This window comes from Megalobrama amblycephala, linkage group LG21, assembly GCF_018812025.1.
Source record: "Megalobrama amblycephala isolate DHTTF-2021 linkage group LG21, ASM1881202v1, whole genome shotgun sequence".
Classification (NCBI taxonomy): Eukaryota; Metazoa; Chordata; class Actinopteri; order Cypriniformes; family Xenocyprididae; genus Megalobrama; species Megalobrama amblycephala.
This window is the reverse complement of record NC_063064.1, coordinates 2,342,843-2,361,369: the sequence shown is the minus strand read 5'-3', so window position 1 is coordinate 2,361,369 and position 18,527 is coordinate 2,342,843. Positions and strand designations below refer to the sequence as shown.

The 18,527-nt window shown below is 36.3% G+C and overlaps 2 protein-coding genes across 3 annotated transcripts in view; both read right to left on the bottom strand.

The window, feature by feature from the left end:
- Positions 1-8,009: 8,009 nt before the first annotated feature.
- On the bottom strand, positions 8,010-15,893 carry lsm4 (LSM4 homolog, U6 small nuclear RNA and mRNA degradation associated). 2 transcript variants are annotated; one of them, XM_048172301.1, is made up of 6 exons: positions 15,746-15,890; positions 14,770-14,811; positions 12,026-12,124; positions 11,698-11,899; positions 8,897-8,977; positions 8,010-8,263 (listed from the first exon to the last, which is right to left on the bottom strand). In XM_048172301.1, exons 1-6 carry the CDS (start codon positions 15,746-15,748, stop codon positions 8,259-8,261), a joined length of 432 nt encoding a protein of 143 aa, XP_048028258.1. In that variant the 5' UTR covers positions 15,749-15,890; the 3' UTR covers positions 8,010-8,258. The 2 variants fall into 2 exon arrangements, with proteins under 2 accessions (XP_048028258.1, XP_048028256.1); XM_048172299.1 differs by having other exon boundaries at positions 8,252-8,977; positions 15,746-15,893.
- Positions 15,894-16,017: 124 nt separating this feature from the next.
- The window catches only part of ddx49 (DEAD (Asp-Glu-Ala-Asp) box polypeptide 49), a 14,937-nt gene continuing 12,427 nt past the window's right edge, over positions 16,018-18,527 (bottom strand). Inside the window, exons 10-13 of the mRNA XM_048172298.1 lie at positions 16,938-17,012; positions 16,697-16,785; positions 16,547-16,618; positions 16,018-16,261 (exon numbers count right to left, since the gene is read on the bottom strand). Of these exons, the coding sequence (XP_048028255.1) occupies positions 16,115-16,261; positions 16,547-16,618; positions 16,697-16,785; positions 16,938-17,012 (383 nt within the window). The 3' untranslated portion in view covers positions 16,018-16,114. The remainder of the gene's footprint in view (positions 16,262-16,546; positions 16,619-16,696; positions 16,786-16,937; positions 17,013-18,527) is intronic.

The window sequence follows — 18,527 nt, the reverse complement described above, 5'->3', positions numbered from 1 at the left end:
TCTTCAACAACGATGTCATAGAAATATACAGGGGTGCTTCTCAATATCCCTCCTCGCTCCTCCGTCCTCCATCCTATGACCCGGAATACGATCGAGCTCAGCCATCTTGAAGGACATCTCAATTCGCTAATTGCACCGCGAGGAGGCGAGGATCGAGGAGTGAGGAGTATTCCTGAGGAGTCATGAGCGAAGATACATAGGTGCATCCTTTGCGGAAGTCTTTCTCATCGAGAAACGTGACGCACGTATAAATTCTCCTCCCCCTCCATATCTGTCACAATAATATAAATGTATGCTTTACTTTTACAGTTTAAATAAACTTTATACCTCATATATTTCAACGGGGCATCTTGCTTTATTAATATTTATTATAATTTTTTTAAATAACCAAACTTTTTTAACATATGGATAGGTCCCTGAAGTGCAGCTGATGACGCTTTGAAGTGATGCTAAAGGGAGCGAGGATATATCATTTCACTTGATTCAATTCCTCCGTCCTCGCCACTTTTCCTTGCTTCCTTCCCTCGCATCCTGAAGAGGTGGAGCTAAGACGTAAGGAAAGGAAGCAAGGAAAGGAAACGAGGATGTACAAATAAGAATTGAGAAGCACCCACTGCTACCGCAAAAACGGAAGTTCAAAGACAATATTCTAAAGATGGCGGCACGCTTGTTTCTCTCGGTTTCTCTGGTAAATAAGGGGTGTGTCTCAATCAGTTCCCTAGCTCCCGAGCTCGTGAATCAGTATATCGTGTACACGAATTCGGGCACTGATAAGGACAGTAAAAGATGCTGATTCACTACACATTGGGACACTTATGACTCTATTTCCGGCAACGTGACAACATCCTCATTGTACAACATCACTACTGGTATTTATGATCAACAACAGAGCTGATATTTTCTGACATTACTTGTAATGTTATTTAAAGTACATTATGATTAATTATTTGCTTGTTAAATATAAGTGCAACATTTCAGCCGTGAATAAATTATAAATGTTAGCTAGATTATGTTCATTACCTGTCTAGCAATGTATGTTTATGCTGAAATATAATAAAATAACGGTTTGTATTTTTAAAAACATCTATCGCGTATCGTTATGTGTAGTGAGTTGGCTCACGTGATTCAAGTTTCGCGCTTCAGAACTTCCGTTAAGGGAGCATAGTGAGCATCGATGCTCCCTGGTTTTCACGGTGCATTGTGGGACTTTTCAGGGAGCGAAAGTTTCAGTGCCCTGGAAGGATTCTGCGATTGAGACAGCCCTTAAAATGGCCGACTCCCTGGTCAGTGCCCTGACTACTGAGCTAGGGAGCTGATTGAGACCATAGACTGTAAAAAAATATGGACGTAGTGTCCGTGACGTCACCCATAGAGTTCTGAATAGCAGTTTTGACCAGTGCCCAAGGAAGTCGACCGGAAGTTGAAGTCGGCCGCGTGCCGCCATCTTGTAGCAGAACTTCACTTGCGTTAGCCATCCCATTGACTCCCATTCATTTTGGCGTCACTTTGACAGCACATAACTTTACATCTGAGGCGTTTAAAGACTCAATTTGTCCATTATTTATTTCTAAAGATACACGACAATGTATAAAGGGCTCCATTACCTTCTATGTTACATTATGGCCCCGTAGAAACAGTTTTTGTAAAAATAGGCTAACGATTGCGTCATAACCACTCGACTCTCTGTCGCACAGTAGAGAATTTACCGTACAGACAGGAGGAGAAGCTCGCAGGCAATAGTATGCATTAACTTAATATGGCGTACTGGCGTTACATTTTAAAATACTATACAAAATAATTAATCAGAATAATTACTCCTGCTCACTCACGCCAAAGAACTCCCCGCTCAAGCTCGCCGTCTCTGCAAGATTAACGATGGCAGTTTGCACGCACAGCTACTAGAAGATTTACATCTGTCAGACAGGGTGCTGACGTCATCAAGCTTAGTTTGAGTCTGCGCGTCAGAAACGGAAGTGCTAAAAATCGCTAAAAATGGGCTTCACTTGTCTCAATTGAGTTCCAATGGGGTCGCTGTGTCCATTTCTTTTACTGTCTATGGTTTTGACGCGCAAATGAGGCCGCGGCCATCTTAGCTGCACGTGACCGCACGTCACTCACGGATAACTGAAAATGGAGCAAAGAGGCGGGACGAAGTTGGAGCCCATGCGACTTGTTGCTGAAACCACGCCCGCCTTAGCTATCTATCTTAGATACTATCTAAAATATTAATAAACATAGCAATATCATTAGAAAGTACTAAAGGATTACTGTCAATCTACGGTGATTTTTTTACGATAACGTTATAGATGCTCCAACACCAGTAGGCTAATTAATTTGTGTTGGGTGTGCAAATAACACAAATCAAATGGGATTTCATACCTTTATAATGAAATAGAGATCGCGAGATGAATCCAATCCGTGGCACTTGGGTTATATATATATATATATATATATATGTACCAGATGTATATCTCTCAAATGTTCTCTCAAACTAATGAGCACGTATCCAAAGTATAATTTTTCAAAATAGTGCAGCAGTTTTAGTTATATCCAAGCAGTGCTGTCGGAGTTGTATATCCTCCTGGTATTGTCGTTGTAGTAAATCTCAGGAACAAAACTTTTAGCCAATGCCACGACGATCCAACAACGTGTGTTCCGCATGCGAGCACATGTACACAGACTGACATCTGTCTCGAGTATGCAGCAAGCCATATATTGTATAAAATAATACAGAAAAAAGCACAAATACGAGTGAGATGCCAAATTCAGCGGCTGAAATGAGCTGCTGAGGTAACATGACGGCTCACAGACAGCAGCGGCATACCTGTCACTCAAGTGACCACGCCCTTAATTATGCAGAACTTTAAGGCTTAATATAATTTAAACTGATGAGCTATAAAAAAATTCACCCCCATCAGAGTTGTCATGAAGGGCAAATTCGCAGTATAGACCAAAACCACAATATGAACCAGACTGTAAACATGTTTTTTTCTGCTGTAAACTTGGCTAATTTAACATGATGGTCAATGAGATTCTGCTCACTTCTGCAGCCTGTCCCTAGCGGCCAGTCGATGAATTGCAGTTTAATTCACTTCCGTATTGGCTTCACGAGAAACAGGGGGAGGTTGCCGCTTGATTGAGACACAGGGAAGGTCTATTCGGTTGTTAAGTCTGACGTCACGCGGCAGCGCTTCCGGGTCCTATTTTTTTACAGTCTATGGTCCTAACGCTCTATCTCATACCACAAGAAAACAACAAATGGTGCTAATATGTGGTTTAATACTACAAAAAATTATAATCATAACCTTTATCCCCACACCAAAATTCCAGATGGCCAGACAATGATTCATCTTTTTTAAATCGTTAAAATAGTAATGTCTGTGACGCTGTGAGCACGGAGACTGTTGTGTAGACTGTAAGTATTTAAAATGTTTAACTTTTTTAAATGATTGATGTTTAATATGAATAAATAGCGCTCATAAGCGGCCGTCGATGGCATTCTCAGGTGAAACGAGTCGAGGCTTGGACCCGGAAACGGCGTTCTTTACGTCACGACTTAACAAGCGGATATGCCAGTGCCCAAGGAAGTCGACCGGAAGTTGAAGTCGGCCGCATGCCGCCATCTTGTAGCAGAACTTCACTTGCGTTAGCATCCCATTGACTCCCATTCATTTTGGCGTCACTTTGACAGCGAATAACTTTACATCTGAGGCGTTTAAAGACTCCATTTGTCCATTATTTATTTCTAAAGATACACGACAATGTATAAAGGGCTCCATTACCTTCTATGTTACATTATGGCCCCTGTAGAAACAGTTTTTGTAAAAATAGGCTAACGATTGCATCATAACCACTCGACTCTCTGTCGCACAGTAGAGAAATTACCGTACAGACAGGAGGAGAAGCTCGCAGGCAATAGTATGCATTAACTTAATATGGCGTACTGGCGTTACATTTTAAAATACTATACAAAATAATTAATCAGAATACTTACTCCTGCTCACTCACGCCAAAGAACTCCCCGCTCAAGCTCGCCGTCTCTGCAAGATTAACGATGGCAATTTGCACGCACAGCTACTAGAAGATTTACATCTGTCAGACAGGTTGCTGACGTCATCAAGCTTAGTTTTGAGTCTGCGCGTCAGAAACGGAAGTGCTAAAAATCGCTAAAAGTGGGCTTCACTTGTCTCAATTGAGTTCCAATGGGGTCGCTGTGTCCATTTCTTTTACTGTCTATGGGATATGCACGGTTACTCCCTGGTTGTCGTTAAGCCAGCTCGGGCATTTCCGGTGAACTGTTAGCTGCTCATTCTGTACCTCACAAAACCATCAATGGTTGACTTTTTAATGTTGTATTCATATTTTAATGCAGTTATCACATTTACCTAATTTGCCAATAAACCAGTTTTATTGATCGCAATAAAGACGAAGCTAATGGGACCGTTTAAAAACGCAATGTCTGTAATTAGACACACACACACATTTTTCCCCAGCACTTCAAATGCTGACCACAAACATTATTTGTTCATCCTTCTGAGATTGTCCCCATTGTAAAACCGAACGTTTAAAAATGTAGGAAATTCAACATTTGATAGAAAACACTTATTTAAAAATAAAAAAAAGACAATAATTACCACTTTAACCAGCAGGTGGCGGCAGAGTAGCATTTATTTGCGCTTATCGGCCATTTCCACATTTCCACTTAGTTTTTGACTAAATATTAAAAATTATAAAATAACTAGGTTTAAAAATACATTTTGTCAATGTGAAGTATGAAATACTCAAAATCTCATGAAAAACAATAACTTTTCTTGTGAATGAATGACACAGAAAGCGAGCACGCACTTTTGTAGCTGTCAGTCAGTGCAGCACAAGATCAATGATTTATTTTTTATGCCGTCTTACATTTGAATAACTAAATTAATGCTATGCCTGACTATTTAAGTGACTATATTCTGATTATAAACTAAGTATTACACTATTGATGCTCAACACACCAGCAAATGACATCTCACCGGAAGTTTTTGAGCTGGCTTATATTAATGCGGAAGTTCTAAAGAACGCTCTGTGCATATAGTCCATTAAAGCAGAACTAAGTAACTTTTTTTACCTTCATAAATAGTTTTCTAAGTCCTTACGATGGTTAATTGACTTGTAGTGGTGTGTTTGAGGCGTGCACTAACCCCCTCTGGCACGTCTACGCCAGAAAACGGCACTTGCAAGTTGAGATGCGCCGACCCGACACAATCTCGCCTCATGTTCACATTCACGCAAGAGTGACAAAATGCTTTACGGTAATTCAAAACCAATGTATATATTATGACTTTATAAGACAATTTCAAAAATTACACACCTTGATCAAGATTTCTTGTACTGTATTTGCAAAACTACTGCGCTGGTGAGCGTTTTAGTCGTTGTAGTCCAGAGCTGCGCTTGGAGTATTTACGACAGTGTGATTCACTGAAAGAACCTGTAGGGGGAGCTTCGCAAATCTTACTGAGTTCCGCTTTAAACAACACACAGGAACCAGCTCTTCAGGATTACTAGAAACTCCCAGAAAGGTGTTTTTATTGCTACAGTCTGCAGGACAGTGGCCCTCCAAGAGCAGAGTTTGACACGTGGTCTAAACTGAATAGCTTCCGATGCAGTTTAATTGAAAAACAACTACTAGAGGGAGCTAAAGATTCAGCTTTATATGTTGACCTAAAAATAGCAGCACTCCCACTCTTGGATAAAGGCTGACCCTGCGTTCCATTCGGAAGGGCTCATCCTATGCCCTAAATCCCTTCAAAGGGTTTACCCTCCGAAGTGAGAGCTTCGAAGGGATGAAGGGTGCAGGGGTCAAAAAAACTTGGAAAAAATCGAACTCCGAGCCACCCATTCTGTTACAACAAACAACTTCACTGTGCAAAGGATCATTGGGGCCCGAAGTGTGCATCAGTTGTACCCTTCGAAATCCTTCATTCCTTTGAAGTGGCCAGTTTTGAGCACTTCGGTTTGGAACGACCCTTCAATATGGCGGCCATGATTGTTTTAAACTCCGAAGTGCCCTTTGGAGGGCGATATATCCCGTTTGGAACAGAAGGCTGCATCTTAGTAAGGCCGCATGTCTCAGCTGCCATGTCATCAAGCATCACTGAAGTCTTCTCAATTTGAAGGATCCTTGGTAGGCAGCCTTCCATTTGCATCCTTCATTCAGCTCGTTTTGAAGCATGCATCAATTGTACCCTTCGCGTACTTAAATCACCCACATGGGCTGCATGATTAATCGAAATCAAATCAAAATTGTGATTTGGGTTAGTGCGATTATGAGATAGCAAAGGCTGCTATCATTTTCGCTGCTCTGTGATCAGCTAGTAACGATGCTCCATCTGAAAGCACTGCATTTGAAAAAGCAACACACGTCAAACATACAAACTTTCCAAACATGAGAAACGTTTATGAAATTCATGTCCAACAAAACATTTAATAATGTGTTTTACTCACTTCATTACATCAGTCGAGTGTTTGAAATAGCATTTTGATTAGCATTGCATTACTATACTTTATTATTATGGAAATACCCAAGAAGGCTTGAAAAAAAAAAACAGATAAACCATGTATTGTCATAGTTGTCTATTATATTCATGTTTTATCAGTCAAAGCCTTTCAATCTTTTTATTCAGTCACAGCAATAGTATGACACACCCTAATATTATCTCAATGAGGATTTTTTTTAATCTTCTGCACCAAGTACATATGAAATATCTTCTTAATTTGGAGTTTTTTCATCTCCATCAGCTCACATCATAGCGAGATTGCTCTGCCCCTTATGTTGCAGTCAGCAGTACCTCATTTTTGCTTGTCACATCGATTCTTAATAGTTTTTTTTTCCTTCATTTTTCCCCCATCATCTTTTTTTTTTTTTTATCTCACAATGGAGTTCCCCCTCTTGTGTTAGCATTTTTGCATCATTTCCTCAAATTGTCTCTGTTATAATTTTCTTATTTTTTGTTTCTTTTTTTTTTTCTTTTTTTACTTGCAGTGTTGTCCCACTTATGCTTTATTTATTTGTTATTTATATTTACTTTTTTATATTTGTTTTATCTCCTCACATTGTTTCTGTTAATATTTCATGAGTGCAAATTGCTCTACAAGCTATGGCTTCACTTTTCAGGACTCGTGATCGCCCTCAGGTGGCTGGATGCAATATAGCTCATAAACCCCACCCTCTCCATGTAATGTAATGGGACGCGAGACAAAGTAAACAATAAAATTACACGTCAATTTTTTCTTTTCTCCAAATATGGTTTCTGTCATTTTAGGCCGTTTTTATCACACTGATGTTAGTTAAAGTGTTTGTTCTTTAAATAAGTTTGTTTTTAGTTAGTTATTTGATGCTATAAAAATGTGGGTTTTGACATCATGATTGACAGCTTTTCTGAGTGAAGTAGTCATGGAAGCACCAACAGACCATTTAAAAAGTGTGCGGGGTGGGGTGTATTATCATATATTACTGTGTATTATTATTTACTTAGATTCTCTTTTTACAATTATAGAATCTAAGGCTAACAAATCTGAAGAAGATTTTTAATTTCAATGAGATTACTATGGAGCACAGTCAATCTGGGCATTCAACCATTCGCATACTGACAAACCGAAGCAAGGACTAATGCCATAATCGCAAGGAACGGTAACAGTGTAATGTGTTAAAAAGTCATAAATTAATAAAATATGATTTTACTTGGGTCTAAAATATTGCTTGTGTAAAGTAAAGCTTGCAAGTCATAATAATGTCTGATTAGTGAGCCAAATTGAATCAGTTTTTTTAAAGAATCAGAATCAAGGTTTTTAATTGATTCAGTCAAAAAATAAAGTGATTCACATCGGTCTGAATAATTCATTATCAAATGTGAAAATCATCTTTAAAAATCCTTATCCACCTAAAAAAATAAAATAAAATATTTAACACAGAGACAAATCTTGGCATGACATTTTCATGTTGGCTCCCCAAAAATAATAGTCTTCAATTGCAATATTTAACAAAAATTGTTTATTCACAAGTGCACAAGTCAAGTTACACCATGGTTGCATTTAAAAAAAACAAAAACAAAAAAAACCTTAAGAGCAAATGAGAAAACATGCACCAAAATGTGAACAGAAAATAAAAACAATTTGGAGAAAATGGAAGAGCATCTTTACATCAACTTGTCCAAATTAAAATCTTCGGATATCCAGGACGTCCATTTCAAATTAAACTCACTCTTTTTGGCTGATGATCAAACTGAGAAAGTAGATGACAAAAAGTATCAGAAATTCTGTACAAATTCACATGACAAAAGGTTCTGTTTTATTTATTCCCCTGGTGGCCAAAAGAGCTCAACACACTGCAACTGAAGAAAAAAACATGCAAATAAAAAAAAAAAAAAAACACCAGCAAAAGAAGAAAACATCTTCATCAGTTTGACAACATGTGCTGCAAATACTCACAAAGCAACCAAATACAGAAATTAGCACAGACCACAAATGTTGTCCATGAAATGTGCGGCACATTTCTGTATTTGGTGTGTTGTGAATATATGCAGTGCATTTCTGTATTTGCTTGAGTTGTGAGTATTTTCATGAAGATTAAGTTTTATTAATTTGCTGGTGTTTTATCTATTTGCATGCGTTTTTCTTTAGTTGCAGCATGTTGAGCTCTCTCGGCCACGGTACTTTTACAATAAACTCAGTGCAAAAAAGTTTAACAGTTCGATACGTGAACTGAGGCTTGTAAATAAATATCTAAAAGAAAATTATGATGTTTATGAATGAACACCAAGAGACCTGAAGAGGTGCTCTTGTGCCTAAAGTGGGTAAAACTCATACTAACATACGAGGGAAGGATCTATTTATAATTAGTTTTGGTTTTTGACACCTTGTGGTTTTCCAGGCTTTTTGTCTTGTTGCTGTCCACGGCCAGTTCCCGTCATGCCTCTGCCACGGCCACCAAAAATACCTAGAAAGACAAAAAAAAAAGTCTGTCAACTGTGTGTATTAGAGATGTGCAGATCAGCTCTGATGTCACCTGAATCCGCTGTTAAAATTCAATCAACCACCTAAACCTATGAATTTCTCTGATACCTGCACCTGACCCCAACCCGATGGTCACATTACAAATATTCTAATTCTCAGTGTTAAGCGTGATATGGTATCATATTACACTGAAGTAGGCTGCTTTTAAATGAACATTTATTAAAAATAAAAGTTCGGCCACATTTCCTTAATAGCCTAAAAACAGGCAAATGCCACTCAAAACACCAACTTCTTCACTCGAATGAAAAGGTTTTTAGTCTAAATAAAAGACTAGTAGGATTGTTAAATGAATCAATATGATTATGATCATTTGATAAAATGAAGCAAGCGTTTACGTTGGGATCTTTTTACTTTAAATGCTGATCATGTTAATTGCAAATATTGCTAAAGCAGAGGTTATTGTTGACTGTACAGTTTAATTTCCTACCAAGGAGATTGAATGCACCATAAATGTATCATATGGTGCTTGCTGTATTGTATTTTAAAAAAACAATCAATCACAATGTTTGCAATTAACATTATCACCATTTAAAGTACAATGCTCCTAAGCGTAACTACAGTGCATTCGGATGTGCCAGTCAATGTGACTAATCCCTAATTGCCCACTTGTTTTTAGTTTTTTTAAGTGGACATTAGTACACAAGTACAAGTTTGTTTACAGAAGAAACAATTGGCTAGCAGGCAAATGTTACATCACAACCATGGAAACATTTGTATTCATGCAGAATGAGAAAGGTATGTGAGTCCATAAATTTAAATGAAGCCATACACAGCTTTGTGCTCTGTTTTGGGGGTTGATCACTCAAAATTACAAAAATGTTAGAATATTTCATGATGTATTCCACTGGATATGGAATCTCTTGTTTCTTTTCCCAAATCCTCACGTCTCACCCTCTATTTTCGCTTTATTCTTCCCGTCGCTTATTTTCCTGTCTTTTACTGTAGTAAAAAAAAATGTTGTAGACTATACACCTTTTTACAAACCCGATTCCAAAAAAGTTGGGACACTGTACAAATTGTGAATAAAAAAGGAATGCAATAATTTACAAATCTAATAAACTTATAATTTATTCACAATAGAATATAGATAACATATCAAATGTTGAAAGTGAGACATTTTGAAATGTCATGCCAAATATTGGCTCATTTTGGATTTCATGAGAGCTACACATTCCAAAAAAGTTGGGACAGGTAGCAATAAGAGGCCAGAAAAGTTAAATGTACATATAAGGAACAGCTGGAGGACCAATTTGCAACTTATTAGGTCAATTGGCAACATGATTGGGTATAAAAAGAGCCTCTCAGAGTGGCAGTGTCTCTCAGAAGTCAAGATGGGCAGAGGATCACCAATTCCCCAATGCTGCGGTGAAAAATAGTGGAGCAATATCAGAAAGGAGTTTCTCAGAGAAAAATTGCAAAGAGTTTGAAGTTATCATCATCTACAGTGCATAATATCATCCAAAGATTCAGAGAATCTGGAACAATCTCTGTGCGTAAGGGTCAAGGCCGGAAAACCATACTGGATGCCCGTGATCTTCGGGCCCTTAGATGGCACTGCATCACATACAGGAATGCTACTGTAATGGAAATCACAACATGGGCTCAGGAATACTTCCAGAAAACATTGTCAGTGAACACAATCCACCATGCCATTCGCTGTTGCCGGCTAAAACTGTATAGGTCAAAAAAGACGCCATATCTACACATGATCCAGAAGCGCAGGCGTGTTCTCTGGGCCAAGGCTCATTTAAAATAGACTGTGGCAAAGTGGAAAACTGTTCTGTGGTCAGACGAATCAAAATTTGAAGTTCTTTTTGGAAAACTGGGACGCCATGTCATTGCATGAGTGCGTGTGGCATGGGCAGCTTACACATCTGGAAAGGCACCATCAATGCTGAAAGGTATATCCAAGTTCTAGAACAACATATGCTCCCATCCAGACGTCGTCTCTTTCAGGGAAGACCTTGCATTTTCCAACATGACAATGCCAGACCACATACTGCATCAATTACAACATCATGGCTGCGTAGAAGGAAGGATCCGGGTACTGAAATGGCCAGCCTGCAGTCCAGATCTTTCACCCATAGAAAACATTTGGCGCATCATAAAGAAGAAGATGCGACAAAGAAGACCTAAGACAGTTGAGCAACTAGAAGCCTGTATTAGACAAGAATGGGACAGCATTCCTATTCCTAAACTTGAGCAACTTGTCTCCTCAGTCCCCAGACGTTTGCAGACTGTTATAAAAAGAAGAGGGGATGCCACACAGTGGTAAACATGGCCTTGTCCCAACTTTTTTGAGATGTGTTGATGCCATGAAATTTAAAATCAACTTATTTTTCCCTTAAAATGATACATTTTCTCAGTTTAAACATTTGATATGTCATCTATGTTGTATTCTAATCTAATAATTTGAAACTTCCACATCATTGCATTTTGTTTTTATTCACAATTTGTACAGTGTCCCAACTTTTTTGGAATCGGGTTTGTACTTGCCAAAACAACAGACAGCATTGATAGCCTACATAACCTAATTATTTAGATGGGGAAATAGGCCTATATTTAAACTTGACTTAGTTACCAAATTTATATTGCTTTCCACGTTCAAGGATTTTGTTTCGTTTCTATTTTTAAAACATTTACCTCTGCCGGCTCCACCACCTCTTCCAGGTCCACCTCCTCTGCCTTTTCCCTGTGGCTTGTTCTGCTGCATACCTCCCCGGCCACGTCCCTTTGATATTACTTCCTCTTTCACCATATCTATGATCTCATCAGGGATTCGTAAGTATTTAATGGTGCTTCCTCTGATGTAGCATTCCGGCATCCTCCAAAATTTATCTCCATCCTGCAAGTCAGAGCAAACCTTTACATTTCAGCAGACAGACAACTGACATACTCGCTCAATCATGTTTATGCAATCAATAATATTCCAAAGAACTCTTCCGTCTCGAGGAATTGAGGTTTTATTTACCCGTGAGGTGCAGATTACTTCTCTCAAGTTGATGTTCATCCAGTTGTCACAGCTGACCAGATGACCATTGTATGTCTCACCATTCTTTAACTCCACCAGCTGCAAACAAAATCAGACTATATTTAAAAACAGCTAAACATATTAATTGCCATTTCTTTTTATTTGCTATGTTGGGTTTAATTTTTTTCTTATAAAAGCGTAATGTGGTGGTAGAGCATATAACTGAATGCCCCCATTTCAGGGTGTTTTTATTTTTCTCCTCATTTTCCCAATAGGCATTTAAAAAAATCTTCAAATAACAGTTTTGAAAAAACATTGCAATATATATATATATATATATATATATATATATATATATATATATATATATATATATATAGTACAGTCCAAAAGTTTGGAACCACTAAGATTTTTAATGTTTTTAAAAGAAGTTTCGTCTGCTCACCAAGGCTACATTTATTTAATTAAAAATACAGTAAAAAACAGTAATATTGTGAAATATTATTACAATTTAAAATAACTGTGTACTATTTAAATATATTTGACAAAGTAATTTATTCCTGTGATGCAAAGCTGAATTTTCAGCATCGTTACTCCAGTCTTCAGTGTCACATGATCCTTCAGAAATCATTCTAATATGCTGATTTGCTGCTCAATAAACATTTATGATTATTTTCAATGTTGAAAACAGTTGTGTACTTTTTTTTTTCAGGATTCCTTGATGAATAGAAAGTTCAAAAGAACAGCATTTATCTGAAATACAAAGCTTCTGTAGCATTATACACTACCGTTCAAAAGTTTGGGGTCAGTAAGAATTTTTATTTTTATTTTTTTGAAAAGAAATTAAAGAAATGAATACTTTTATTCAGCAAGGATGCATTAAATCAATCAAAAGTGGCAGTAAAGACATTTATAATGTTACAAAAGATTAGATTTCAGATAAACACTGTTCTTTTGAACTTTCTATTCATCAAATAATCCTGAAAAAAAATATTGTACACAAATATTTTGTACAATTGTACACATTAAATGTTTCTTGAGCAGCAGATCAGCATATTAGAATAATTTCTGAAGGATCATGTGACACTGAAGACTGGAGTAATGATGCTGAAAATTCAGCTTTGATCACAGGAATAAATTACTTTGTGAAATATATTAAAATAGAAAACAGTTATTTTAAATTGTAATAATATTTCACAATATTACTGTTTTTACTGTATTTTTAATTAATAAAATGTAGCCTTGGTGAGCAGACGAAACTTCTTTTAAAAACATTAAAAATCTTAGTGGTTCCAAACTTTTGGACTGTACTATATATATATATATATATATATATATATATATATATATATATATATATATATATATATATATATATATATATATATATTCACCTTGGGAGAATGCATATCCTCATTATCATGTTGAAAAAATGCCCAACAATGCAGGGAATGAGGAAAGGGAATGTTTCAAGTTTGTGTATTAAATTACACAATGGTGGTGGGAATTCATGACAGCATTGATAAAGCACAACTCCCTCACACCTTCAGCACTCATACATCCCTATATAAGAACTTTACTATCACTGAACTTTACTGTGGGAACCAGGCACTTCTCACTGTACTCCTCCTCCAGCAACACCATTACATTTTGAATGCTGTTAGATCCAAAATGATTGATTTGGTCTCATGAGACCAGAGTATTGATTCCCAGAATCTATATTTTGTAAATATGGGCTTTTGGAAATGGCTAACTGACTTCCAACCATGCATGTCATTTCTGCAGGCTGCATCTTACTCTGTGAGATAAACAGTCACTATTTTCGTAGCTTTTTGCTGGCTCTGAGACACTCGCTTGGTATTTCTCCTGCTCTTTGTCTAGCAAAAAAATCCCTCATCACTAAATGAAAGCTTAAAACGAAGGCCTGATTACTTCAGGGGCCTTGTCGTGTCCAAGTCCATTGTTTTTGAATTTCTGTGTTACTTTTACTATATTTTCACACTTAAAACAATGATTTGGTAATCATCTTGTACCACTGTCCTCTTTTGTGCTAAGAAATAAGTTCTCTCCCAAGTGCTTCCATTGTTGTCAGCATTAAGAGAATGATTCAGAGGGCTATATAACATATTTAATAGTCAAGAAATTACTTCTCTTTAATATATATATATATATATATATATATATATATATATATATATATATATATATATATATATATATATATATATATATATATATATATGTATATGTGTGTGTGTGTGTGTGTGTGTGTGTGTGTGTGAAGTGTATATAATTTGTATATAAGTATGGAGAAATGTATTTATTTTTGTTTTCGAAAGACAATAGAATCTGCACCTTGAGGTCTCTAGACATTTCATCGCTTTGGAATTATAAGGTTCTATAACTATATCTTTTTTGTTTTCTGAATAAAAAGTCCCAAAATGTACACAACATTAAAAAAAGCACAATGTAAATAAGTTGTCACAGAATTAGAATATGTTGTTAACTCAATTTTGACAAAAATGTCACATAGAACCTTATTATTCCAAGGTAAATTAATGAGATATTTACCTCGGTACTGAATGATCACTATATACACAAGTACTATGGTATTGCTACTGTACTATATTCCAAAACAGCAAAGACCATGGCACGTATTACTCATGGACATGACTGTAACAAAGCTGCACAAAATGGGCAGGTTCAACTGTGAGCATGTAGGGCGAGTTGCCAAGTGTACTTACCATCGGGTGGTTCTGTGCTGTCTTCAGTAAAGATAACGGGAGCTAAGAGAGAAGACATCAAAAGGGCCAGAAAAGGTGGTGAATCTGACAAAATTATACACTAAAAGCACATGAAAACTCTTGTATGTGCTCTGAAAGGAAATTTGTTTTCTCAAAACTGTATAGAAATTTGACTTAGAAAGGGTTGTACAATTATAAATATAGAGCTGAGCAATTAGACTAGATTACCTTTTTTACAAGTTTTCCATGATATGATTTTCAGACATTTTTCTTTTGTCAATTTCAAAATCTACTGACAGCACTTACAAAAATCAACCACGGTTTTACTACAAAAACAAACAAAAAACATGGTTATTGTCGTTAAACTATGGTAACCACAAATTTAACCCTGGTTTTGCTACACTAACCATAGTTTAACCATGGTATTTGTAGTAAATGTGGTTATACAAATATTAATCAAATCCACCAAAGAAAAAAATAAAATAAATAAATAAAACTTACAACACTTTTACTATAATAAACTATGGTTAACTTTCATAAGGCAGTGGACAATGCACCATTCATCTTTTAAAATTTTTAGTAATTGCGAGTATATAGCGTAAAAAAAAGTGTATATAAGGGTTATAGCCTGTTCAGTTCAGAAATTATGTGCTTCTCTTTGGCTGACACTGAACTGTATTTTGTCTGTAGGTTTGTTCTGTTGACCACTGAAGTGCATCCCATGTGTCTGTAGCACTGCTCTATAGCATACAGATCAGTGGGGTCTGTAGCGGTTTGTAACGGATATTAAGTAACTAAGTTAAGTAATATGCTAATTAAAACACAGTCTGACGTCTATACGCAAACCTAAAACATATTCGTTTATACGAAACTACATTAGGCGCTCGAGGATGTAGACTGAGCTACATCTTCTCCACTAAACACAGGAACTGAGCTTCAGTTTGACTAGACTTAAAGTTCATAGACGCTCGCTTACCATGTCAGCTGAACGACTGATCGGTCTTTATAATCTCTAGTAAAGTTTATTCAGCCGAGGTCTTAAATCACGAACGTTTGTTATCAATCTTCTTCGCAACACAAGGTGGTCTGCGAACCTATTTACTGTTGTACTTCCAGGTGAAAGCGGAAGTTGTCAAAATAAAAGTCCCCCTATTTAACTATCAGTGCCGTTTCTGTATCTTCATATTCACTGCAATAATATACTTTTACGACACACAATGTATTTATTTAGGAACAAACTCAACATAGTTCAGAAAATGCTGTTTATTTTGAAACATTAATCAGATATTTTATACATTGGTTTATGCTATATACACATACGTAAATGTACAATATCAAGAACACTTTACGCATCTAATGCTGTCGTTTTTGCCTTCCGTTTTTTCTTTTCCTTTTTGTTCTGGAGGCTTTCTGGATTTTTTCCTTTCAGTTTATTCTTGTTTTTGCTGATTTTGTCAAGTTCATTTCTCCTTTTCTCTTCCAAATCTGGATCCTGTAAATAAAAAAAAAAAAAAAATAAAATAAAAAAATAAAATAATAAATAACACAAGAAAAAAAAGCATAGTTAATATCTGAAAAAAGTGAGAGAAAAAAAAAAAAAAAAAACTAAACCACAATCACCACATAGTCGTTACGCAAGTACTTTATGTCATCAAATCTTGACATAAAAGCTACTTTTTCTTTTTTCGGTTAATCTATAATATTTTCTGATAATGTATCAATAATAATCTGATAATGTAATGCATTTAAAGCATGTATTTAGAATAAAACAACTCACTTTTCCCTCCAGAATCATCTGCTTCCTTTTGTTTATCTTCTTTTTCTCATCAAAATCAGTGGACTCTAGTCTCTATAATGGAATTAACAATTGTAAGATTTTGATTGCGTGCGTTATATATAAATGTATATTGAAAAAGTCTTCTCTCACAATTTCACACTGTCGTCTTGTTACGTTGACTTGGGTGAGGATCTTCAACACCTCTTCCTCTTCAAGAGGAAACTCCTTCAGTTTCACCTCTAAACACACAAAACAGTAATCATAAACATACTCTTACAACATGTAATTTAATAGGGAGTCCATTTACAATGCATATATCACAATAAACCATTTTGATTCAAGTGTAAAGTGCGCTCTGAAATGAGAAAAGCAGTTTTAGTTGTGAACTTACGGATCTGCTCCTCGATAGCATTGATGAGGTGGATGTCATACTGTGTGACTAGAGTGATTGACACACCATTTCGGCCTGCACAACAGGAAGAGGATATTATAAAACAGATGGTCCAGTCCTGAATTTGGATTTGTGTTGCAGCAATCCAATTAGAACTACTGCATTAAAATATGCTGTTTACAAAGTGGTTTTTGCAATGGTTCAGCATTTTATCCAATCACAGACATTTTTTTAATAACCATGCAGACCTAAATTTAAACAAGTGTACAGCAATCATATCAGATGTTGGTAACACTTTAGTATGGACAACAATTCTCACTTTTAACCTGATGCTTATTAGCTTGCATATTGGCTGTTTATCAGTACTTATTATGCAAATATTAATGTCTTAATCTGCATGCCCTTATTCTACATCCCTTAATCCTACCCAAAACATGAACTTAACCACTGCAACAACTACCTTACTAACTATTTATAAACAGTGAATAAAGGAGTTTGAGGCAAAAGTCAGTTATTAGTGAATATGTGTTACCCAGATGTTATGGCACGTCAGAGATTATATCTTTTTAGCACAGTGGTTTTTCAACTGGTGGGTCACACTCACAACCCAGAAACGGGCCGCAGATCTTTCTGACATTGGGGGTTGTCTTAAAACGTTAGTTCACCCAAAAATGAAAATAATGTCATTTATTACTCACCCTCATGCCGTTCCACACCCGTAAGACCTTTGTTTATCTTCAAAACACAAATTAAGATATTTTTGATGAAATCTGATGGCTCAGTGAGGCCTGCATAGCCAGCAATGACATTTGCTCTCTCAAGATCCATTAATGTACTAAAAACATATTTAAATCAGTTCATGTGAGTACAGTGGTTCAATATTAATATTATAAAGCCACGAGAATACTTTTTGTGCGCCAAAAAAAACAACAACTAAATAACGACTTTTCAACATTCTATATGGCCCGATTTCAAAACGCTGCTTTATGAAGCTTCTGAGCGTTATGAATCTTTTGTTTTGAATCAGTGATTCGGATCTCCTATCAAACTGCTGAAATCATGTGACTTTGGCGCTCCGATTCACTGATTCGATTCGTAAAGCTCTGACGCAGTGTTTTGAAATCGGCCATCACTAAATAAGTCATTATTTTGTTTTTTTAGTGCACAAAAAAATATTCTCATCACTTTATAATATTAATATTGAACCACTGTACTCACATGAACTGATTTAAATATGTTTTTAGTACATTAATGGATCTTGAGAGTTTGAATGGCTTTGCTCTCAACGCAGGCCTCACTGAGTCATCAGATTTCATCAAAAATATCTTAATTTGTGTTTTGAAGATAAACAAAGGTCTTACGGGTGTGGAACGGCATGAGGGTGAGTAATAAATGACATTATTTTCATTTTTGGGTGAACCAACCCTTTAAAGCAAATAATGAAATCCAACTTACCATATATTCAAGCACAGTTAGAACACTAGAAAAACATACCAGCTTTTTAAATTTGAGTATAAAACACTTTCCAAATATTTCGTTGCTGACATTAAAAGTCAAGCGTTCAATTAAACTAGTTGAACAAATTCATCT